This window comes from Lingula anatina, chromosome 7 (assembly GCF_051362555.1).
Source record: "Lingula anatina isolate TDL-2025a chromosome 7, LinAna3.0, whole genome shotgun sequence".
NCBI lineage: Eukaryota > Metazoa > Brachiopoda > Lingulata > Lingulida > Lingulidae > Lingula > Lingula anatina.
Window position 1 is genome coordinate 21,175,879 of NC_141773.1, and position 27,379 is coordinate 21,203,257.

The following is a 27,379-nucleotide window of genomic DNA, read 5'->3' on the forward strand; positions in this document are numbered from 1 at the left end:
TTAAATGACAAAATAAAAAAGAGACGAGGGGAAAATAAAATTAGATTTATGAAATAAAAACGTACTGATAATCGGTCAGACGCTGCAAGTCAAGTGGGCAAAGTTCTGTCAAAACAACAGGTCAGTCAGGCTTTACGTCAAATGAGTGGTGCAAACTAAAAATATCAATGGAAAATAACTTAAACCAAAACATAAAATGATAACTGCTGAAAGGCAAGAACTTCCATAATCCATGGTCGCAGTCTTCATATGAATATTTATAAATTAAACAGGTAATAATAAATTTAAGGAATTGAATAAAATAAATGGACAAACTTAGCTGCACAAAAATGAAAAGAATAAGATGATTAATATATTTCTAAAAAAAGAAGAGTAAATGCTCACCGCAAAATAAAATCGCTCTTCAGTTCTTTCAAGAGTCTGATCTCTTTTTCAAATGCTTGAGCCCTATCAATGTCTACCGGCACTTTTAATGCCCAGTCGTTTGAAAACTAAAGGTGAAATAAAGAATAATCTTGCTGTACAGCACTCGGCTCTCTATTTAATTTAACAATACAAAAGCAAACCAATAATTTTAGTGTTTCAGCTTATATATTAATAAAAAGTGTTTCAGCTTATATATTGCCACAAAAGATATTTTCGTCTTACTCTTAGAGTAAAAATAATTGGTCATCACTCACCTTGTACACATGACCATAGCTACCGAAGCCCAATATCTTCTGTCCAGGAAATTCATTCAAGTAAAGATTTCGGATCTGTTGATAAGAAAAGCTCGTGGTAAATAATATTCAAGTTATTTTCGTCAAAAACTAGATAAATATAACAGCTAGACATTCTCAGTTTTTACCTAACCGCAAGCCTTTTTGTTCTATATTTCGAAAAGTCAGCGTCGTCGATTATAACATGCTGGCCAAATTTTCAGATCTAGATCTAAGCCGAAGAAGGGGATCAAGAGAAAATAAAGTTTTTTTCTGAAATTTCAATACAAATATATGCCTACTAAACAGAAATTTACCTTATTCTCCAGAGCTCTCCATTTGATGCATTCATAAATAAGTTGCACACCCAAAAACGCTAGATGCGAAAGGATTATCAATTCAAATGAAATAGAAACTATCACAAATTGCTTTCTTTTACGCTAAATCTTGAAACTTTGCCGTTACTACCTGACGTAATGATGGCGTTACGTCATGCCTGGCGAAGATCTATGACATCACAATACTGTAACGTAAGGTCATCAAGGGATTCCCGCCAAAATTGGCATGTGACCGCTATGATCATCAATTAAAAAATGAGCTCTCTTCCTTCCCTTTTTTATCATATTGTGTCTTTATTTTCATTGGTGTACATAACTGTAAATTTAGGAACGGAGGGAGATAAGAAGGGATAATACAGACATATAGGCTATTCACACTAGCACTTTTAACCGCGGTCAAGGCCTGCCCTCGGTCCTATCGCGGTTAACTTTTCTAATATGAACGGACGACTTAGCCCTGACCGCGGTCGAAATAAACCCAGATTGGGAGGTGGGTATAATCGGAGTACACTCCTGACCGCGGTCAAGACCGGATGTCTACATATGAAGCGCATGCGCACAAGTGTATCGTCATTTGAGCTCCCGACATGTTTCACAGGGGCCGTAGCGATAGTCCGAAGGTTCAATAGTCCGAAGGTTCATTGGTCCGAATGTTCACTATAGAACCTTCGGACCAATGAACCCTTGATTAAAAAATCGATAAAAATGCTACCACTTTTCGGACCAATGAACCTTCGAACCAATGAACCTTCGGACTATCGAGACGCCCCCGTTTCACAGATTCTAGTAAGAGCGCATGCTGAGATTCTACCACTACTGATCGCTGCCGGTGTCAGTGTAAACGCGGTTTGGTTGACCGCGGTCAAATCGGAGTAAACTCAACCGCGGTTAACGTTCTAATGTGAATGGCCTAATAAACAACCGTCTCTAGCTTTTACGGTGCCAAAATAAAAAAGTTATCAGTTTCAGCACGTTGCGCTATGTAAATGCCTCGATTAAGCCCAAAATCTAGCGTATTTAGGTGGATAACTTAAGCGGCATATTTCTATTACATGAGGATAGTCATGAAGAGATGCATATGCGGCAACTTGTATCCAGCGACGTGCGGCGGTCAGTTTGGAGGCAAACCGATCCCCCCTGCACTAGTGGTACAATAAAACAAACAAAAATTGATTATAAAAACTTTATTTAATCTGTTTTTCCTATGTGTTTTATGTACATTTCATCACACAATATCACAGATGAGAGTTAGGCGAAGATTATGAAACTTTCCCCGGGGAAAATTCATAACTTTTCAATTTTTTTGCGTAATACATTTACTACATTTTCTAAACATCATAAAACAACCTCTCTAGGAAAACACTTGCAATTTTATATTCTGTAAATAAGCAATGTTAAAAATTCACAGTAAACACACAAACAAAAAAATAATAATCACACAAAATAAAAATACAATCTCTGACAAAATATTTGTCAGAAGTTATAATTCATGAAAGATTACTGAATGCCTGAATGCAGTCAGTGTAGAAAAGAAGCATAGATCTACCCTGAATGACTTACTGAAATAACAAAATGCACTCTGTTAAAGTCCACAACGTCCTTAACTAGTATAATAAAAAAAGATAATATACTTCAAATGATCACCAGCAATAAAGAAATAGGCACACATGAAGTACAGATATCTCCATAGTAGCTGTGATTACTGGTAAATGATATAAAAAAACTCTGTCCTCCGTCTAAAAAGAGTATGTTCTCTTTGTCAGCAGCTACTTGGGTCAAAACATTAAAAAATTATTATTTTATTTCACTAGTATAAATTAAAAGTTTCCTTCATTATCAAATCCCACCAAGAAAAATATGGACTCATGACTTAAAAAAAATTCTTCATGCAAATCTTTGAGTCTTTGTATTACACACACTTGACAAAAATAGAATTAAAGTGATTCAAAGAGTACTGTAATATTGTTCTATCACAGACAGTAAAGCTTAGGGAAGTGACTGATAGGAAATATACGCTGTCATTTGGCTCCCTGAGTTTACTATGTACAGAAACCTGATAATAGTATATATATTTTATGCCACAATGATATATACAAATTAACATTAAAGATTAAGAAACAAGAAAAATGACATATGATATTAATTATGGTAAAAATGTGATGCTGCAATTTTAGCGCCCTTTATCATTTTTGCTCCTGAACATCATCTATAATATCTACTTATAAATGTATATGTCAAACATCATCTATAATATCCAGTTATAATATATATATATATATATATATATATATATATATATATATATATATATATATATATATATATATATAATTCCCATATAGCAAAAATTATTAAATAAAATAAAAATTAACTGTCTATCTATTATATCAAAATCACAAATTTATAAAAAAAAAATTCTTACATATAAAATCTTTTACGTAATATCCCGGAAATAAAAACTTTAGGGCACTCTTTAAATTTCCTCTTACAGCCTTTATCAATAAGTAAAAAATTAATGGTTTCAACTTGCACAACAGAGATAAATTTTATTGGTGTGATCACTGGTGTTAAACATTTCTACAAAAAATTCCAAAAATAAAGAAATTCTTTACCTGCACATACTGTTTTATAAAGTCACATAAATAAAAAAAAGGAAATACTGATCAATAATGTATATGAGGAATGCTTCTGGTATTCAGCTTAAAATTCACATCTTGTATATTTGTGTATATAAAGAAAATAAAACCTCAGGACTTATGCCTTCAGTGCCCTCATTACTGTATCCACACCCTGTATTTACCATTTTATTTTTACTGATTCAGTCCTGATCTCTTTATCCTATGATATATTGTTTCATCAAAAATAACTATTGTATTTATGGCACACAAGATCAACAATTCCATATTAGCAACTTAGCAGACCTGCCTGTTTTCACAATTTTAATGCCCCAAACCTATCATGCCAACACACAAGCCTTGGTTTCAAAAAAAAAAAAAAAAAAAAAAAAAAATCAGAATGTTTAACCCCAGCCTCCCCCGAGATTTTATTGCACACCTTGACAAAGCGCAGGGACCATCAGAATTGAATTAAAAAAATGCAGAATTCCACATTTCCGTGGAAAAAGCTGATGTCTGTGCCTACGTCTACGAATCAGTGTCATTGTTTCTCACCATATACATCATAATCCTATCGTAGCTTGGAGGTGGGGCAGGAGCAACATCCTCATACGCGACAGGGACAACATCTTCATACGCAGGGGGAGGGGCTGTGGGCGGAGGGGGCTCGGAATCGAACACGGAATTAGCAAACGTCACGGTAACAGGGGGTGGAGGGTCAGGGTCATTATTGACTACCTGAGACACTGCATCACTATCGCTGTCAGAGGAACCCGCCATGTTGTTTGAAATGGTGGAAACTTGTGTGCTTGAAGATGAGGGAGCTTCGTCAGCATTTGTGGACTTTTGACAACAATCTTGGAAAATAGACAGAATCTGCGGTTTCGGGCAGTTGCAGCGGGGGAGGCGACATCTATGTTCCAGCACATTATTTCTACATCTGTGCACCTTCTCTCGGAACTTTTTGGATATGATATACAGGAACACTACACCAAATACTGCAAAGCCGATCATTAATCCAACTTCGTTAAGATCATCACCACCATTATCCACATTTGAACTTCCACAGGTGTCTGAAAGTGGAAAAAAAACAGAAAAAACAGTGGCCAGATATTACAGGTATCTTTTTTTTTTAATTACACAGAGAATCAATGTTCACATTTTGATTTCCAGATAAGTGATGAATTCCAGTTTGTCTCTACTCATTACTGCAACCTTTTGAATGTAATTTTTCATAAAAGAAAATTAAGAAGTGAGATACTACAGCATAAAAAAAGCAATAAAAAACTTAAATAAGAAAAAATAACTTAGAAAGCTGGCAAAAAAAAAAAAATGTTTACTTTATCTTAATATTATCATTAACATCATAGAGGCTGCAAAATACTCTAAACATGTTCTTCACCATTTAATAAACACCCACCATAAGGACACTCCTGACCCACTCTCCCAAAGTAACAGTCAAGTTGCTTGGCACAATAATATGCATTCAACTCTTTGCCACTTTTACTCTGTCTACACCAGCTGCATCCCACCACAGAAAAACAGCCTCTGGAACAGTCACGGATGATATGCAGACTTTAATATAATTACTGCAATTGAATCTTTTTCTCTGAAGTTATACCTTTTTATATATATGTCTGTAACCAGCAACTTTAAAGGAGGTTCTTTTTTCGTGAAAATGTGGGCATTTTTGTCATAACAGATCAAAATTTGATTCCAAAGGTACAGTTTCTCAGTCAAAAGGGAAGGTTTGTTTGAAGGCCTCCATCAATGCTTGCACTGTGCCAACACTTATAGCTATTACTGATATATGAAAGAAAATAATAAAAATAAAATAAAGTGTTTGACATTATTTTCTAATTGACAGAAGTCCCTAAGCTTGTCTGCGAACCCAAACGCGGCTCATTTTATCCCCTATAGACCCATATGATGAAAAAACCTACTAGGTGTTTCAAGTTTTGGAACAATTACTGTACTCACCGCTGTGTGCTATTTAGGTGACAACTTAAAGCTTTGCAGTTCGAGAGGGACTTAATGCGTGACGACTCTCCGTGGACCAAATGGGGGATATTGGGGAGAGCCTGAGGGCAGGGCACAGTCATATTTCTGGAAATATAATAAGAAATAGTTTGTGTGCTTTTTAATAATAATAATAATAATAATAATAATAATAATAATAATAATAACAACAAATTATTCCATACATTTAAACTAGACCATTTTGCATACAAGATTTTTTCTTTTACTCCATTTCCTGGACAGAGTTTTTTTCATACTGTGTCTAAACATAAACAAGGCAGCAAAGCTGTCAAATATACAGACAAAAAACAGAAAATAAAGATGCAAAAAAGGTCATTTTGTTAATTTTGATGCAATAATAAATAATGCTTATAATAGCACTGTCAGTCAACACTGAATTTTATAATCATGCACAACAGGTAAAATGGTCAATAACATGAGCGGACCCAGAGATATTCTCTGACAGTATTCCAAAGTATCTATTTTGATCCATCCTCCATTTTGATGGTCTTCCAACAGAAGAAAAAATAGATACCAGGCAATATAAACTTAATAACCTGACTGTCTTCCGGAAGTCCCAGAAGATGGTCTCAATCTACCCTTTCAATAAGATTACAGTTTCAGGACCATGAGAGTTCAAATTCACATGATGTAAGTCTCAATATTTGAAAAATGATGACAGTGCATAAAATAATATTACATAAGTAACATAATGTTTAAAGACATAAAAAACAATACAACTGCTTATGTGGAAAAACAGAAATGTCAGAGTCTCAGGTGGATGAGAGTTTAAAGTCACAAATGCAAGTGTTTGAGAAAAAATTATAAAGGAAAACATAAGAAAACTAGAAAAGCACTCCGAGAGTGCAGACCTCTGCCAAGGTAGCAATTGTTGATTATTATTGATTTTTGTCCTCTTTGGCCCACTTCTGACAGTTCCTGAAAATTTCAGCAAAATCGGTCCATAACTTTTTGAGTTATGTTGATGACAAACAGGGGTGAAAATATAACCTCCTTGGCAGAGGTAAATATAATTCCAATGAAGCTGCTATTCAAACTTTTCATCTTTCAGTTTGATATATATATATATATATATATAACTTATTTGCAATATTAAACAAAATTTACCTGCATAATTATCACTGCTTCCTTATTATTAATCTAGCAGAGAGCTTAACCTATGGGAGTTTACAGGGAAATATCAACAAGTGTGCTTTATGTAATCTCAAATCACAAGTGTGCTTTATGTAGCCTATCAATTAGGCAAATTAGTTTATAACTGAAATTAGCGAAGTGATACCCAAGGGAAATTTATAGACTGACCCTCTCAAAGGTCTTTCAGGCCCATAAGTCACAACTTAAGAAGAGCACAAAACAATAATGCACAAAATAGGAGACTACCACTTCTGATGCAATAATACATTATGTTTAACTGCACAGTCAACATCAAATTTTAATTTTGCACAACAGGTAACACCGATGAAAGTAAAAGCATAAGGCTTCAGGCCCATCAGAGTTCAAGTTTATACTTAGAAAGTGCCAGAATGAGAAAAATGAAATTTCACACAAAATTGCATTAAATTCAATAATAAATGATAACCCATTTGACCTGGCTTTCTAATTTGAACTGCATGCCAATCCTAAAAATCATACTCTTAAGTTAAATATAATAATAAATAACACAGTTTTCTTTTCATAATGTTTGCAGTAGCAGTGCAAAAAGATTATTGTCAATTTTGATGTAACATTACATAATAAATTATAGAATAATTATCACCAATTTTTGATTATTGACTATAAATAGCATGAACATGTAGAAAATTTGATTACCATCCGGCTTCATGTCCATGGGAGCTCCGAGTCCCACAATGAATATGCCAAAAAGATAATGAATATTTCACTAAAATGTATAACTTCCAGAAAAAGAAGCCCATTAGACTGCTTTTCCAACTTGGGCTGCATTTTAGTCCTGTGTTTCTTTTTTGAAAGTTTGACAATCATAAGTAACACGGTTTTCCCATCATGGTCATCATGGCAGATGTGGATGATTGAATCTGACAAACTGCAATGATATGAGTTTATTTCCGTTTTGGACACTTGATTACACAATACATGATAACAAGTTTACCATCATTTTTACATAATCAACTAACAATGTTGTAAAGATGCAGGAAATATCAAACACACACTTTTACGTATCTTATTAGTTCAATAATGAGACTGTTAACATGCCTAAGAATTGAATCTGAGGAAATTTGAAAAAACAGTACAACTTCTAAAATAATGGCCCGATAACACTGATTTTCGAACTCAACCTGCACTTTTGTAAGATTGACCACTCCTGTGATTATAATGACAATTGGCTAAGCTGTTTTTCTTATATTGTGTTATTAATGTTGCATATATGTTGAAAAAAGTGAAAAAAACAGCATAAAAAATACCAATAAAGCTGCTATTCAAACTTTTAATCTAGCTGTACAATTACTAACATGATATGAATAACCCTATTGAGTTTGAGAATAATAAGGCACTGTTATTCATCTTTAGCATTAATGTAAGCGTTACACAAATTTTTTTTTGTAAACTTATTTTCCATATTAAATAACATTTACCTGCATAATAATCATCGATTCCTAATTATGTGACACAGTTAAGAAAGCTAAACCGATGGGACTTTACAAAGAAATCTCAATGTGTGTTTATGTAATCTCATTTAATACCCACTTGAAATTTAATTAAGCAAATTATTTTATAACCCTGAAATAACTTGAAAATCAATTAAGCAAATTATTTTATAACTGCCTACTATCCATATACATTTATTGCACCAAATAGCACTGTACTGCATTGCTTTCAAAACAGAAAACAATTACGATGGTTTTCCAACACAAGCTGCACTTCAGTCTTTTCAGTAAGGTTGATTATCATAAGTAACATGGTTTTCCCTTAATCGCTATCCTGGCAGCAGTGTCCAAAATAGGGTTTTCTTTAACTTTCATGCAATATAACATAATACTTAACAGCATAATGACCATCAAATTTTTTATAAAAAAATAAAAGTATCATGGATATTCAGAAAATGTGATATGGAAAGGTCTCCAAGGACATGGAAGTTAGGGTCACACTTTCAAAATGCCAAAATGTTAACAAGAGATAACTGTACTGAAATGATTTTCTTTCCATTTTCAACACCTTTTTTACATAAAACCATCATCAATTAACTGTCATTTTTAAATGATCAACTAGGAAAATTGTTGACATAGGAAAAATATCAATAGAACAATTTATAATGTCCAATTAGCTGCATTTGGAGATTCTGAACATAGTGAATGATTGAATCTGACGAACTGCAATGATGAGTTCCTTTCCATTTTTGATACTTTATTACACAATGCAGGATAATAGGTTTACCGTCATTTTTATATAATCAACTAACAATATTGTTAAGAAGCAGAAAATGTTAAAACAACACTTTAACATATCCAATTAGTACCGTTATGAGACTGTTAACATGCTTAAGAATTAAATCTGAAGAAAAACCACTTATATACAAAAAGGCTAATAACTTCATCAAAACTTAAAGCAATAATAACTCTTCCTTTGAGATTCAAAATTCCGCATGAAATACATTGTAAACAACGCATGGAAATATATTCTATTGTATTTTACCACTAAAACGGCCGTTATTGTAGTAAAACTAAAATCTGTGCTTGTCAATAGGGCTTTCGAAGCTTTCATCAAGGCATTCGTTGCTAATGACGTAATGGTGTCACGCGGACTCTCGCGTTCATTCGAGACCAAAATAACATATGGCGCCAAACGCATTAATGCGGACGCAGACGTAAGTTGCGAGTTTTTGTACAGTGCGTCGGATAACAAAAAGCCCAGAACGGCACACATTGTGGATATTAATGCATTTTTAACAAAAAGACGAATATATCTCATGAATCTTATATAGTGTTGTTGTTGTCTGCTTTTCCCGCGGTTTTAAGTAGGTCAACAGTGACTATGCGATGCCAGAGAGAGAGCTCCGTCAGTTAAAATCTCTTAAGAGATTTTAACAAAAACCGTACGTTTAGGAAAAAAACCCTGGATTAACTTTGAATGCAGGAATGGGGTCGCTGACCATTGGTAAGTACGGGAAAATTGCCGTTTACTCCAGGAAAATCCAATTTTTGGCCAAAATGAAGAGTTATTATGACTTTAACTGATCAAGCTTATTTTCAAACTTGATCTGTATACTGGTCAGATTGATCACTCCTGTGAGTTGCAAGACAAAAGGCTGATGGTTTTCCTTAAAATGCGTTATCAGTGTTGCATGTATGCTGAATAAAGGGAAAAAAACAGCATTACTTTTGTAAAAATAGTCCAATCATGCCAATTTTCAAACTTGACCTGCGTATTATAAATATTCACCAGTTCTGTAAATTTCAATCCAAGGAAAGGAAAAACATTTTTACACTTATCATGTTATCGGTGTTATAAAAGTGCTGAAAAAATTGAAAAAAAAAAAAAAAAAAAAAAACAGGATAACTTCCATAAAAATTGCCCGATCTTGCTGATTTTCAAACTTGACCTGCGTATTATGAATATTCATTAGTTCTGTAAGTTTCAAGCCAAATGAAAAAACAGTTTTCCACTTATTGTGTTATCAGTGCTGCATATATGCTGAAAAAAGTGAAAAAACAGCATAAATTCCCTAACAATAATCGAATCATGCTGATTTTCGAACTTGACTTGCGTATTATGAATATTTATCAGTTCTGCAAGTTTCAAGCCAAAAGGTAAATTGGTTTTCCACTTATGGTGTTATCGGTGCTGCATATATGCTGAAAAAAAGTGAAAAAACAGCATAAATTCCCTAAAAATGACCCAATCATGCTGATTTTCGAACTTGACCTGTGTATTATGAATATTAATCAGTTTTGTAAGTTTCAAGCCAAAAGGTAGAATGGTTTTCCACTTATCGTGTTATCAGGGTTGCATATATGCTGAAAAAAGTGAAAAAACAGCATAAATTCCCTAAAAATGACCCGATCATGCTGATTTTCGAACTTGACCTGCGTATTATGAATATTCATCAGTTCTGTAACTTTCAAGCCAAAAGGTAAAATGGTTTTTCACTTATCGTGTTATCGGTGCTGCATATATGCTGAAAAAAGTGAAAAAACAGCATAAATTCCCTAAAAATGACCCGATCATGCTGATTTTCGAACTTGACCTGCGTATTATGAATATTCATCAGTTCTGTAAGTTTCAAGCCAAAAGGTAACATGGTTTTCCACTTATCGTGTTATCGGTGCTGCATATATGTTGAAAAAGTGAAAAAACAGCATAAATTCCCTAAGAGTGACCCGATCATGCTGATTTTCGAACTTGACCTGCGTCTTATGAATATTCATCAGTTCTGCAAGTTTCAAATCAAAAGGCAAAATGGTTTTCAACTTATCGTGTTATCGGTAAAAGTGCACGGCGACGGCGACGACGGCGACGACAGCGACGACGGCGACAGACGCAGATGATGGCTATATGTACAGACACATCTGTGTCTGTACATAAAAAGGGAAGAATTTTTTACAACAGACAAACAGCAGACTTACTCTGGTGTAGAAAACTGTAGTCTGCAGCTGTTGTAGTCACTGGAGTTCTTATAGCACGGGCATTCACACTCCCTGGCTAATGCTCCACACTGGGAATCATAGGATGGTGAGTCACTAGTCTGAATACAACAGAAAATGAGGTACATGTATGTTATACATTTTATCTTATTTATTTACTTTATTTCAATTTACTTTGTTTTTTTTCCTACTTTGCAATTTTATTTTCTCTTATATTTCATGTTTAACTCAAAATTTTAGTGGAAATTTGTATATTATGTAAATTGGATGGACAGTCAATTCATATGCAATAAAATCTGTCAAAGTGCTAATTGTACACTTAATTGAAAATCAACACAGTCACACAAAGTTTTTAAAAAAGAAAAATTGTCAATAAATGTAACCAGAAAAGCTTTAAAAGCGCAAAGCAAAAATCTTGTAAAATAACACACACACAGAGAGAGAGAGAGAGAGAGAATGGCCAGTGTTACAGGACTGGCCAAAAGTTATGTACAGATCAGTTCTACTTACACATTTACAGGGTGTGGTGTTCAGCTTCCGTCTTGTGATCACCAGGTAAACGTTACTGTTGGACACTGAGTGGAGCTCATACTGCAGACCAATGGCCATGTTGTCAATTCCACTGCCAGGTACTGCTGTAACCTATGAGCATACACACAAAGGACATTTATACATTAAGTGGTATACTCAAGTGACACAGTAAGTGATATACCAGTTAACTATAAGAGATTCACATCTTAATAGCATGGGTATCCTGTAGAGAGAGCCACCTAAACAGCAGGTGCGGATCCAGAGATATTTTCTGACAGTCTTCCAAATTATCTTTGTTGATCCATCCTCCATTTTTGACCATCTTCAGACTTAAAAAAATTAGATACCAGTCTATGTAAACTTTAAAATCTGACCGTGTTCCAGAAGACCCAGAAGATGGCCTTAATCCGCTCCTGGATAGAGCCTATGTGGAGAACTTGTTAAAGGGAGTTTACACTTCTGTAGCATAAGACCTCTCAAAGTACTACTGTTCTCTTTATAAACAATTAACTTTTTTTATCAACATTAAACAAAAAACAATGAAAAATAATTTCATCATTAAGTAAAGATGGTGGACAAATTTAAAAATAAAAATTCAAATCATGCAGTGACACAACAAATTTACTAGATTTTAAAGACACTGACTAATTCAGTGTTTGAAGCAAAGTGAAAAGTGCATGTGTGAAATAATAATAAATTCTAGATAAATACCTTCCAATAGAAGTGTTCCCTCTCTTTCTTATACTCTATGCAGCTCTCTCTCACTAACACCCCCTTTGCTACCAGATCTCTGCCTATAGCTGGTTCCTGAACAATGCATAGTGAATATGTAAAAAGGCTTTATTATACACAATTGGGGGAAATTATTAGACATCTAGCTCACAGACATACATACTTACACCTCATTTATCTTAAACATGATTATGGCATTTGAATCATATGGAGCATTTGAATAACATTAAGAAAAAAAACAGCTATTTTTATGACCTCACCTTACTGAAAATGTGGACCTTCTCAATATTTGGACTGTCAGACACTTCTACAAAACTATCATGGACGACTAAGTATCCACTGCTGTCTATCATAAAGCACCTGTAATGACATAATCTAGATCTAAAAGGTTTGAAATTACAAATTTGATTTCATGTAGTATCTGCACCTATTGACCAGAGCTTGCATGCACTGAGGCAGGTCACAGGAGAATTTCACCTCCCAAAGTTTGCCAAAATGTGAGATTTTTACCCATTGGGACAGTGCAAAAAATTATTGGTGAGTGTATAAACTAACTATTGGGTGATAAACTTGAAAAAATACAAATGGACACATTCAAGTTCAGTAGTATCTACTGGCATATCTCTGCCAGTTTTGGAGATATTAGGGGTAGAAAATGTACAAAAAGCAATTCATCATGAAAAGTAGATCAGGGTCAATTTCAAGGTCATAGATTGCCAGTTCATGACTTCCTATTCAAGTTCAACAGTAACTATGGGCGTATCTCTTCCAGTTTTGCAGATATAAGGGACAAAAAAATTTACAAAAAAAACAGTTCATCATAAAAAGTAGGTCAAAGATCACTTTCAAAGTCACAGTCAGATTGACAGTACACGACTTCCTATTCAAGTTCAGTGGGAACTATGGTTGTATCTCTGCTAATTATTTCACACATTTTTTACCACTGGATATTGTAATGTTGAACTTTTATATATAGTGCAACCTGTAAACCATATGGAAAACAAAAAATGGACACCACCGATAGTGTTGCCCTTGACAAGCTCTATAAAGTGCAAAAAACAAGAAATCTCTAGCATTAACGGTTCCAGAATTGGAGAGTTTTCAGTTTGGCACCTAATGGCTGCTTCTCCCATGAAAATGCACTGATTGACCCCAAACTCATGAAGATGAATGATGACCATAAGTGTAACACTTGACCATAATATTGTAGGCTAGGTCTGCATGTGTAGTTTCTGAAATCAGTGCAAATATTTTTTTTGCAAAAATTTCCCATCTTTTAGAAAATTTTGGCCCGTTTGACCTTGAGTGCAGTGACAAAACCAGAAATTCACATGGATCGAGTTGAGATTTTTCCTACATACAAGAGATGGATACATGGGCTCTTGTAGTCTAGGAGGAGAAGCAGTAACGGTGACATGGCAGCTGATGATACCAGTCAGGACTAAAACCATGTATACCACCAGCATCGTGCTGAATTTTTGGGGAAAATGTAAGCCACCTTGTTGATTTTGACATTCAGATAAATGCACTAATACTGCGGCATATTCATAATAAAAATTCCAAGTAGTCTCAAATGCAAGTAGTGTGAGTGTGTATGTACATGTACATAAACACTTAATCATTGTGGAACAGAAACAGATTATAGCAAATCATCCTTGTCTGTCAGGAAAATGATCTTATTTCTGAACACTGATGCTCATTGAGGACATGTGGCAGTTTTCTGTCACAATGTGGGTGCCCTATGGTATATATTGCATGTATGTACTCATCCTTTATTTTCTCAATGCTCATGTATCATTGGATGTTACAAATGTCTTAACTTGGAAGCCAATTTATTACAACCAATTGTTCTGTTCAGTATGTGATTGTACGAGATTGACTGCTCTCTTGCGAAAAAGAAGTTCTTTGATTGGACAACTGAATATAGTGATGGCAGACATTCATGAGTTGTGCTGAGATCTTGCAGGGTATTTAGTAACAGCACCAGAAGGCAAAGCCTCATTTGATAGGGTGGTAATACCCATGCAATTTTTGTTTAATCAAAGAATTTACAAGCCTGAAGATAGCACAAGAGCAAACCATGCTAAATGATTATAACAAGACATATCTGGAATCCACTGAAGGCTTTTCTCTCATCAATGAGTCAGGCTTTCAAACAGAACTTCTACAGAATGGCACACAAACTTTTTCTATGGAAAGTGTCTCAGTTCCACTCCGTGTTTTTATTCTCACACTGAAGGGAATCTTTGTAATTTTGGGAGCCGTGGGCAACACATCCATTGTGGCGGCCATACTGCAAATGCCAAAGTTCCACAAGTCTGCTTACTACATCCTAATCTGCAGTCTCACCTTCAACAACGCCATGGTATCCTTCCTGGAGACATTTCCACAAGTTCTGGCATTTACCATTCCAGACTGGGACATAGGAGAGAGACTCTGTACCTTCTCCTTCTATGTAAAGCTGCCCCTGCTCACGACGTCTGCTTTACTATTGGCTCTAATTGGATTTCAGCGTTGTATCCTAATTTCCAGCAAACCAGGTGATGCATTGGCAAATAAATTAAAATCGCCAAAATACATAGGGGGACTTATTGCTTTGGCATGGTTGTTACCCATGCTTTTTATAATTCAAACAACTTTTGTGTGCAGGGGAAAGGTTATACTTTATAACCCAGAAAGCCTATTATGTATGTATGATATCAGGAAAAAGCCCTGTCATTCAATGGCCATCTTTATGGCCTTACATGTAGCAGCATCAGTCATCATGTTGGTTTGTGATTGTGCAATTGTCTATAAGATGAAAAGATTGAAGGCAATAGTTGCTTCAGCAACTTCCACAGAGAACTTGCCACCGCAGCAGCAGCAGCAGTCATTTCTTGCTAAAACTGAACTTCAGCTTACCAAAACCATGTTTCTCTTGATGCTGAACAGCTTTCTTTGCAACCTTGCTCCAAGTTTTGTGTCGAGCCTCATATCCATTGGTCCGGAAGCGTATATTGTTGCCTCATCACTTTTTCAGCTCGCGCGATCAGTGGACCCCATCATATTGTATGGCAAAAACACAGCACTCAGAGAAGCAATTCACGCAATGTTTAAATCTTGTTTCTGCAAAGCATGATTGTCTTAAAAATAAGCCCAATAGGCTATGTAAAGACCATTGGCAAATCTGAAACTTTGCCAGGGATGTAATCTTGAAGCTTTATCAAGAGGTACGTAACTAATGTGTTTCATGATCAAACATAAGAAGTGTTGGAAAGGTGAGAATCAATTGAGAGATCAAATTATGATTACCTAGTTTATTTTTATTATCATTAGTTATAATGTTCTTGTTAATCAGTTATTCCTTATTAATTCAGATCACAATTCATCCAGTACACAGTACAATATCCATCTATTGTAAAAGTGCACATGCACTGTTATTTTGTCATTTACTATGTTATTTCCATTAGGTAATTCTCCCAATCTGGGGTTTTCTCTCCTATTGTACTTATGTGTCACATTATAACCATTACCACTGTTATCAAATTCACTGAAGAAAGCCAACCAATGTTTAAACTGTACAATCTCTTTGTTAACTGTCAGATTGTTTTAATATTAAAATATTGTAAGGACTAGGTGATAAAATGCATGCAGTAATCATTGATAGATAAATGAAGAACATGTAATTATCAATATACATATTGTGGCGAGTTCAAAAATGCCATAATCTGCTCTTCTAAAGAACATATGGACTCTACAGAGCAGGGTCAGTGACCCTAAGTCAGGCAGCTATGCAGCAATTTAAAACAACATGTACTGGAAAAGCAGTGTGGTCAGTCTTCAATGTCCAGATCCAGCGTGTCATTCAATATTCCCGTCAAACTTAACATATGGATATTGTACTACTTCTCTAATGTTATGCTTTACTTGTTTACTATTCTTTTTATAACAAATTGTAAAATTAGTTTTTTTTAACAGAGCCTGTAAAACATGCTGGATTCGGACACAAAATGTAACTGTAGAACATCGTGTGTTCAAATTATATCATATACTTCTATGTTATACTGTATATTAAAGAGCCACTTGGATTGGATTTTTTATTCCATTTTTACTTCAATTTTTATGTACAGACACAGATGTGCTGTCACCTGTGTCTGCCATCACCGAGCCCTTTCAATGATAACATGATTAGTGAAAAACCGTTTTACCTTTTGCTTTTAAACTTAAGAACTGATTAACAATCATCAAATACAGATAGAGTTCAAAAATCAGCTTGATCAGACTATTTTTACAAATTAAAGTTACCTTTTTTCCCTTTTTTCAGCATATGTGCAACACTGATAACACATCAAGAAAAACCAATAGGCCTATTGTCTTGAAACTCATAGGAGTGATCAATCTCACTGTTATACAGATCAAGTTCAAAAATTAGCTTATCGGTTCAGTAAAGTTATGCCTTTTTTTGTATATAAGTGTTTTTTCCTCAATTTTCATTCTTAGGCATGGTAACAGTTTCATTATTGAACTAATTAGATAAACAAGGCAGCAAAGCTGTCAAATGTACAGACAAAAAACAGAAAATAAAGATGCAAAAAAGGTCATTTTGTCAATTTTGATGCAATAATAAATAATGCTTATAATAGCACTGTCAGTCAACACTGAATTTTAATCTTGCACAACAGGTAACATGGTCAATAACAGAAGCGGACCCAGAGATATTTTCTGACAGTATTACAAAGTATCTATGTTGATCCATCCTCCATTTTGATGGTCTTCCAACAGAAAAAAATAGATACCAGTCAATATAAACTTAATAACCTGACTGTCTTCCGGAAGACCCAGAAGATGGTCTCAATCCACCCCTTCAATAAGATTACAGTTTCAGGACCATCTCCATTCCAATCCGTGTTTTTATTCTCACACTGAAGGGAATCTTTGTAATTCTAGGAGCCGTGGGCAACACATCGATTGTGGCAGCCATATTGAAAATGCCAAAGTTTCGCCAAAATACATAGGGGGACTTATTGCTTTGGCATGGTCGTTACCCATGCTTATTACAATTCAAACAGCTTTTGTGTGCAGGGAAAAGGTTACATATTATAACCCCAAAAACTTATTATGTATGTATATCAAAAAAAGGTACTGTGATTCAATGGCAGTCTTCATGGCCTTATATGTGGCAGCATCAGTCATCATGTTGATTTGTGATGGTGTTATTGTCTATAAGATGAAAAAATTGAAGGCAAAAGTTGCTCCAGCAACTTCCACAGAGAACTTGCCACCGCAGCAGCAGCAGCAGTCACTTGCTAAAACTGAACTTCAGCTTACCAAAACCATGTATATCTTGATGCTGAACAGCTTTGTTTGCAACCTTACTCCAAGTCTTGTGTTGAACCTCATATCCATTGGCCCGGAGGCACATATTGTTGCCTCATCACTTTTTCAGCTCGCGCGATCAGTGGACCCCATCATATTGTATGGCAAAAACATGGCACTCAGAGAAGCAATTCACGCAATGTTTAAATCTTGTTACTGCAAAGCATGACTGTCTTAAAAAGAAAAGACCACTGGCAAATTTGAAACATTGCCAGGAATGTAATCTTGAAGCTGTATCAAGAGGTAACTAATGTGTTTCACAATCAAACATAAGAAGTGCTGCAAAGGTGAGAATCAAATGAGAGACCAAATTATGATTACTTAATAGTTTACTTTTATTATCATTAGTTATAATGTTCTTGTTAATCAGTTACTCTTTATTAATTCTTTATTAATTCAGATCACAATTCATCCAGTGCACATTACAATATCCATCTATTGTAAAAGTGCACATGCACTGTTATTTTGTCAATTATTATGTTATTTCCATTAGGTAATTCTCCCAATCTGGGTTTTTCTCTCCTATTGTATTTATGTGTCACATTATAACCATTACCACTGTTATCAAATTCACTGAAGAAAGCCAACCAATGTTTAAACTGTACAATCTCTTTGTTAACTGTCAGGTTATTTTGATATTAAAATATTGTAAGAGCCAGGTGATAAAATGCACGCAGTAATCATTGATAGAAAATGAAGAACGTGTAATTATCAACATATATGTTGTGGCAAATTCAAAAAAGCCATACAGTGCTCTTCTAAAGAACATATTGATTATACAGAGCAGGGGCTATGAACATAAGTTAGGTTGTTATGCAGCAATTTAAAACAACACGCAGTGAGGTTGGTCTTCGATGTCTAGATCCAGTGTGTCATTCAATATTCACGTCAAACTTAACATATGGATATTGTACTACTTCTCTAATGTAATGCTTTACTTGTTTACTATTCTTCTTATAACGAAAATGTAAAATCAGTTTATTTTACAGAGCCTGTAAAGCATGCTGGATTTGGACACAACATGTAACTGTAGAACATCGTGTGTTCAAATTATATCATATACTTATATGTTATACTGTATATTAAAAAGCCACTTGAATTGGATTTTTTATTCAATTTTTACTTCAATTTTTATGTACAGAAACAGATGTGCTGTCACCTGTGTCTGCCATCACCATGCCCTTTCAATGATAACATGATTAGTGAAAAACCATTTTACCTTTTGCTTTTAAACTTAAGAACTGATTAACATTCATAAAATACAGGTTGAGTTCAAAAATCAGCTTGATCAGACTATCTTTACAAATTAATGTTACCTTTTTTCCCTTTTTTCAGCATATGTGGAACACTGATAACACATCAAGAAAAACCAATAAGCCTATTGTCTTGAAACTCATAGGAGTGATCAATCTCATTGTTATACAGATCAAGTTAAAAAATTAGCTTATTGGTTCAGTTTTGGTAAATTTATGCCTTTTTTTTGTATATAAGTGTTTTTTCCTCAAATTTCATTCTTAGGCATGGTAACAGTCTCATTATTGAACTAATTGGATATATAAAAGTGTCCTTTCAACATTTTCTGCATCTTAACAACATTGTTAGTTAATTTTGTAAAAATGATTGCAAACTTGTTATTATGTATTGTGTAATAAACTATCAAAAATGAAAAACTCATATCATTGCAGTTTGTCAGATTCAATCATTCACTATATTCAGAATCTCAGAATGGAGCAAAATTGTTCTACTGATATGTTTCCACCTCAACAATTTTTTCAGTTGATCATATAAAGAAGACAGTAAATTGATTGTTTTGTTTTATGTAAAGTGTTGAAAATGTAAAGAAACACATTTCAGTACAGTTATCTCTTGAGTGCATATTGACATTTTCAAGGTGTTACTTAAAAATTTCATTGACCTGAAGATCTTTACTAGTCACATTTTCAAAATATCCATGTTACCTGCAGTGCATTAATAAAGATTGGTGGTGATGATGCTGGATAAGCATTATGTAATGTTGAATCAAAATTGAAGAAAACCCTACTTTGGGCAATTCAGCTGGAAAACAAGTCTGAAGCAGTGAAGGGTTGATTTTTCTGGAAATTATACCGTTTCTTTTCTTTTTTTTTTTTGTGAAAATTTCATTTTTCCCATATTGGCACTTTCAAGGTATGACTTTGGGCCTCCATGGGCTTGAAGACACATTTCCTGAATACCCATGACACATATTTTATTATCAAAAATTGATGGTCATTATGCAGAAATGTAACATTGCATAAAAGATAAAGAAAGCCCTTTTTTGGACATTGCTGCCAGGATGACCATAGAGGGGAAACTATGTTACTTATGATTCTCAAACTTACAGAAAAGAAACATAGGACTAAAATGCACCGTGAGCTATCTAATTGACTTCTTTTTCTGGAAGTAATACATTTTTGTGAAATTTTCATTTTTCACATATTGGCATTTTCAAAATGGGACTTAGAACTTCCATGGGCATGAAGCCCAATGATAATCAAATTTTCTAAATGTTCATCTTATTAATTGTAGATAATTAAAAATTGGTGGTAATTTTACCACTAATCATCATGTTACATTGCATCAAAATTGACAAAAACCTACAATATGCACTGCTACCACAAACGTTACGAAAAGAAAACTGGGTTACTTCTAATTTTTTTAACTTACAAGAATGATTCTTAGGATTGACATACAGCTCAAATTAGAAAACCAGCTTTATCTTTTTTCTTGAATTTATGCAATTTTTTGAGAAATTTTCATTTTTCTAATTCTGGCATTTTCAAAGTGTGGACTTGACCTCTCATGGGCCTGAAGCCTTATGCTTGCTACACATTTTACTTACACTGGTATTACCTGTTGTGCATAATCAATATTTGATGATAACTTTGCAGTTAAGTATGATGTATTATTGCATCAGAATTGACAGTAGCCTATTTTGTGCATTACTATTTTCTGCTTTTCATCTGTACATTTGTCAGCTTTGCTGCCTTGTTTAGTTTTAAATGGCCTGTCAAACTAACAGCATCTCCCATCACGCACATTTCGCATTTTCACAAAAGAAAATGGCAGGGTGTTTTGTATTGTAATTGTGTGCCGTGTATATTACAGATTTTGCAAGCTGGGTAATCAGTGTACACAAGGTATGTGTCCGATAAACTTTTATCTTATAGGGGTTTTATTGTCTTTTGAATCTAAATTTGGAAATATAAAAAGCTTTGCAGGAAATGAATATAACTGTTAGGGATTTTCAACCCCATGGAGAAATACATGGAAAAAATGTTGGGTGGTCTTTTAATAAACATTCCTTATTCAATCACTAGTGATTACTGCAAGATTCCCTGTAGTGCTTCATTAGTCTTCAACTTATTTGTCCAACTTCCATTTCAGATATGGATAATTTACAGACATCATGCAATTAGCACAGTATGTTTGTTTGGGTAGATTATCCATGGATCTGAAGAATTAAGCCATGTAATGGTGTAAACAATCCGACATTACTTTTTTTGACAGGTTTATATAAATGGGTTTGAAATGTGATTTAAATAACAGAAATTTTCTGTGAATCTCAACTAATATCCCCAAATATTCCCTATATTTGATGAAAATTAATTTTAAATTCATGTAGTTAAAATTCATTTGTATTTTAGTACTTGTTATTAGAAGAAATAGAAGTTTAATTCACTACACAGCCTCGAAAAAAAATGAAAATATTAGAACATGTATAAATGAAGGAAAAACTGATGATGTGGTATAGGGTGTTTGTCAGCTGATTGAAAGTGCACATTATTCTTTGAGTACATGTAACTATACCACCGTTCCAACTACCAAAAAAAGTGAAAATGCATGATTTGATAGGGATTTTTATGATGCAAAAAACAAAAAAACAAAGTCCCTAAATCATTGAAATTTTTCAAAAATTCAAAATCTCAAGAGCACATAGCACATTATAAACAAGAACCATTTATAGAAAATTTTGGCCCGTTTGACCTTGAAATAAAGGTCAAAGGTCAAATCCATATTTGGAATCTTCACATATGACTTTTGGTCAGACTTCTATAGTAATTTTTTTCCATAATTCCTTTGGTTTGGGAGATATTTGACACTGAATTTTCAAAAATTTTGACAAGGGTGTGTTTCAATGAGCATCACGCCCAGGCCAATGCACCGACTGAGACAAAAACCAGGGGGTTTGAGATTATATGTGACCTACATCCAAGAGATGGGGACACGGGTCCTTGCGGTCTAGGAGGAGAAGCGGTAAAGGTGACTTGTATCTGGCGCCAGAACGCAGAGCCGGCGGAGATGGCGGAGCTGTACGAGATGGGTCAGGACTAAAACCATGAGTTCCACCAGTGAACACGCTGATGGTACTAATTAATCATAAACTGTCAAATTAAAACTCCATTATTTCCATGTGCCAATTGATATCAGAACATTTTGGATGACTGGAGATAATAACTTGAACACTATGATTAATTTATAAATTTTTTTATGTGCATTGCACTTTGTAATTGCAATGAGAGTAATAATATTTATTAGTGTGGCATTCTAATAAAAGCAAATTTGATTGACCAAATTTCAAAAAGCATTGCTCTATGCTTGTTTTCTTGCTTTCTGTCTTTGACAGACTAGGAGACAATTATGATAATTTAGATTGACAAAAAACAAATTATTCTCAGAGATTTTGATATCACTATTCATAATAGCACTGATTTCACAGTCCATGACCTGTGTATATTATGCAATTTTTCTGTCAGTAAGTCTAGACTGCATGCTATGCCTGGAAAGGAGCTTACTGGTACTGACTGGGTTTATGACCATCAAAATACCAAAATTAGGTTTTAGTGCTGCATCTAATTATTCAAAGATGCTCTTTGCTGATTAAAAACAAGGAAATCTCCTTGCTCATCTTTCGCATTTCTAAGAATAAGCTTAAAGCACCTCTGAGCGCATATCATCATTTCAAAGTCTTTCTATTTTGAGGTGAGATACCAATTGGTATGGGGTATAGCTTCATCCCTGAACAGGATCTTATCACAAAAATTGGCAAAGGTGACAACAAGTGTAGGGGTTTCAATCCCATGCCATCATTTTGGTTTAAATGTTTTTGTCATGGAGTTAAGAGCCCTTTATTACAGTGACTCAGCACAAAAAGCCATTGCTTTGACATTTTTAAGAAAAATTGCTGGCAGGATTTTAAAGTACTCAATGGTGTCATCAAATTGGCATAGAAACAGTGGTTGTGGGTGCTCTTGTAAAGGAGAAATATGATAAACCAATTATGCATCATTTTTCCTGAAATTGCAATAATGATGTCATTGTAATGACAAAAAGACATCTGTGTAAATGCAAAGGAATTTAGTCAGTGAATACTGAAGATTCATTTATTATCCAAAACATGTACTTAAAGCCAGTAATTTAGGAGTTTTTTTAAAACTCTGACAGTACCCATTATATTAAGTGATGTGTTGTGGTCAGTCTTCTACTTTTCTGTATTTCCTTTCTCATGACACTTTTCAAATCAATTATATTTTTGAATTCAGCTATTTAATTTTGTCAATTATATAATAATGATGATGATGATGATGATGATAAAGGTATGGGAAGATAGTCTGAGAAAGTACCTGTTACAACCCCTGATAAAGGCTAATCATGAATTGTTTTAAAAGGGATGCAACTTCCCTAGGGAAGAGTTTTTTCTTTCTTTTTTTTCTTAACAACAGGCTCCTTAAGTTTAAAGAATATAAATTTCCTTCACCAACAATTTCACTGACAAAATAAACAAACCAAACATGTCTTCACAGCTGATTATAGACAATAATTAACTGTGAATTGACATACAGCACATGAAGCTTGCTGACATCCGTGAAATCTTTACAGTAATATGGCAATCCTCAATTGCTTGTTACTTACCAAACAAACCAAGGTGCTCTTCAGCAAATCTCACCTGGCTTAACCCCCAAAGCTATAAGGGATTTTCAGTGGGACATCTTGAAACTACATAAGTAGAGGATCAGAGAGGCAATATCGCCTCTGGGTATTGTACCACTAGCTGGAGTAATTGCATTTGAATAGACCCCCCCAAAAAAAAAAAAATAAATAAATAAATAATAATAATAATAATAATAATAATAATAAGGGGGGACATCACTTCCAGTGTTGTGCTTGGCAAGCTCTACAAAATGCAGTAAATAAAGGTTCTCAATTTTTTGTAGAAAATTACAATTTATGACAAAATCATGGGGAAAAGTAAAAGGTCATATCCAAGGTTGCAGTAAGATATGGAAAATAGGACTTCCTATCCAAGTTCAAAATGAAATATGTAAATATAAGAGCTTGGAAATTTGCTAAGTGTAGTTCATAGTAAAAATCTATCAAGCAACAGGTGATGTTAGAGGTAAAATGCACCAAAAAATAAATTTCTGATGAGAAATTTGAGCTATGATCATTCTTTAGGTTGGTAATTTCATTATTTTTGAAAACGCATACGAAGCATGTGTAATACATATAGTAACTATATGCATCTATTTACCTCTATTGAAAAGGGTTGATTGAAGCACAAATTTTTGATTAGTAAACGTTTTCTATGGCAGTAATGAGGCTAAACACACGTGACAACTAGGTTGGTAAAATGAAGATTTTCAAAATTGCTGACAAAACGCCATAACTAGAGTTTCATCATCAACAATTAAAAGGACCCAGAGTTTGTAATATACCTTTTCTTATGTTTTATGGGTTGTAAAATATATTTTTCTTTATGTTAGCACTGCCATTGTTACATATTAAGCGGAGTTTGGTTACTTTGCTTGTTGACAGTTTACTGTCAAGCTTGACAGAAAAGCCAGATCTCAGTCAGTCAAAACGCAGATTGATAAGATATCTCAAGTTCTGCTGTATGTGCATTATAAGGAATAATCAGAAGTATCCTAACCTCATATACATATCTACAAGTAATATTTAGTCAGATAGATGGTTGGGTGGAAGCATTTAAACAAATTATTTCAAAGCAATCTCAACTTTTAAAGTTTGCGTCTTTTATTTCTAAAAATGCTGACTTCCCATTTGCTATAAAGAAAAAAGTTATGGAAGCAACATTGATGTCTTCTGTTCAGTATAGGTGCCAGTCCTGGCTATGCAAGTTTTAAGGCAGCATAGTCATCTTACTTCGCAATTATCAAAACATTACTGAACATCATACACTCCTAATAACATAATTCTAGCTGAACTAGTCATATCTGAACTGAGAGCAAGGGTATGTGCTGCGCAGATTCATATATGACAAAGATCCTCATTCACAATCTGGTGTGGCAGATGACCCTTTTATGCACGTGTGACAGATGTATAGGGACAGCGGTACCAGGGAAGCCCAGTATCTGACTGAAGTGCTTAATTCTAACAACATTATACAGGCAAATATAACCATAATAAAAAATTGAATTAGAAATTCAACTAGAACTAAATCACTAACATATTCAAAGGTGAATCCTAATCTGACTACACATGATACGTACTCATTAAACAATCTTAGTGAACAAGACAGGATAGCCTGTTCTTGGTTGCGGCTGAGTGCCCATAGTTTAGCTATAGAAACGGGGAGACAGTCACGCAGTCCAAGAAATACAAAACTTTGTAAATGTGGAACTAATGAACATTATGTTCAGACGGAAGAACATGTGATCTGTAGTTGATTAAAAAAACGAAACTGTGAAGATGTGACTACAACAGATTGGACTTATCAAGCATTATGACTTTCTTTAACAATACGGATGACATTTGTGCAATGGCTAATTATGTTTACAGCTGTTTGATGTTGTCGAGTCATTAATTGCATATGTGACTTGCTTCTCATTTTGTTAGTGTATCTATAAATATATTTCAATATTGTTTTCAGCTGGTAGTTGGTAAAATTAAAATCTATCTATCTAGAAGTCTGGCTTGAAGCTGAATGCCCATGTTATACAACATCCATCAAATAAATGTGAAAAAGTAATAGTTATTAACCATTTTTTATCAGTTACCATCAGAATATATATTAGGTAATAAAGGAAAAATTGACAAAAAAAAAAAAAAAAAAAAAAAAAAAAAAAAAAAAAAAAAAACAAAGTTCTTAATCTTAAATTAATTTTACAAATGAAATGGCAGAGAGAGAGAGAGAGAGAAGGGGGGAGGGGGAGGGGGGATAGAAACGCTGTATGAGACGAGGGAAAGTTTTCAGGCAATACCTGTAGGAAGACAGGCTGCAATATGTGTAGTTGTCCTGTATGGCCTGGTAGAGGTAATATAGTGTGAAATCTGCCTTCATCACAGCCACTATATTGTCACTGGGAGTGTGTTGCCTGTCAGCTCTGGTATGAAAATCACAAAATAATAATAATAATAATAATAATAATAATAATAATAAGGCCAGACAAAATTGATAACTTAAGTTGGTTAACAAGTGTGACCAACCTTAATTTTTGGAAAAAAAAAAAAAAAAAAAACGTTTTTCATACATATGCATTTTTTTTCAAATGGAAAATATGTAGTGGGAGAAAATTTTACAACTGACCCTAGGAAAACCCTATTAGAAAAGCTGTTGTTTTTATGTTCAAAATGGCCAACACCATGGAACTGCTTTCTTCTCCATAAAACAACACCAACTGACTGCTATGCCCATTGCACATTTTAAAAATGCATGCCATAATACAGATATAACTTACCTTGCCTCATATAAAGTCCTGCTCAGTGTTATCACATAGCCAGAACCCCATGGATCCAGATACGGTGCAGACACCACATTTTTACCTTTGTCCATCAAGCTCCTCTGGAACCTAAAGTGAACCATGGACTCATTATTATGTACTAGCAAATGATAGATCACACAAATTACTGAACAACAAAATAGTTAGAATTTTTTTGTTCACCAAAATGTCACAGATCCTTATTTTGCCAAAATATATATAAAACTATGATTCCCATCCTTTGCCTCTTAATAATGTAAAACTATATATGTAAACTGAGACAATTATCACAAAATAAATTAATACACCAAAAGCCAGACCAAGTACCAACTTGGAGGGCAAAAAATTTCATCCAACTTAAATTAAGAAAAATCTGTAGTAAAAGTAACTATTAGCCTTAAACAGAAACCACCTTTTTATAAAACAGGGACTATATTTCATTTTACTGGACTATGGTTTTGTATTGTGGGTATCAAAATAGACTAGCACCTTTTGTCTTTAAGTTAAAGCCAACCCACAGTGTAGAGTTCTCCTGGACAGGTGGACCCAAGGGACCATTCCCAGACACTATCATACTAACTGAGGATCGATCTATATCTGAGGGGATTCTCTTTATATTGCTATCAACTTAAGCAGCTTAGATGTCTGTCAGCCTATATAACATGCTAGGGGGTAATTTATTATGGCTTAGCAGCTTTAGTAGGCGTCCCAGACATCATAGCCACTTAAGCTGAA

At 34.3% G+C, this 27,379-nt stretch overlaps 1 protein-coding gene across 1 annotated transcript in view; it reads right to left on the reverse strand.

The window, feature by feature from the left end:
• Positions 1–2,205: 2,205 nt before the first annotated feature.
• Positions 2,206–27,379, reverse strand: part of LOC106181139 (VWFA and cache domain-containing protein 1) — a 34,080-nt gene continuing 8,906 nt past the window's right edge. The window contains exons 16-24 of the mRNA XM_087017742.1: positions 26,624–26,734; positions 26,147–26,269; positions 12,812–12,911; positions 12,531–12,626; positions 11,799–11,930; positions 11,271–11,389; positions 5,632–5,757; positions 5,072–5,199; positions 2,206–4,724 (exon numbers count right to left, since the gene is read on the reverse strand). Of these exons, the coding sequence (XP_086873868.1) occupies positions 4,180–4,724; positions 5,072–5,199; positions 5,632–5,757; positions 11,271–11,389; positions 11,799–11,930; positions 12,531–12,626; positions 12,812–12,911; positions 26,147–26,269; positions 26,624–26,734 (1,480 nt within the window). The 3' untranslated portion in view covers positions 2,206–4,179. The remainder of the gene's footprint in view (positions 4,725–5,071; positions 5,200–5,631; positions 5,758–11,270; positions 11,390–11,798; positions 11,931–12,530; positions 12,627–12,811; positions 12,912–26,146; positions 26,270–26,623; positions 26,735–27,379) is intronic.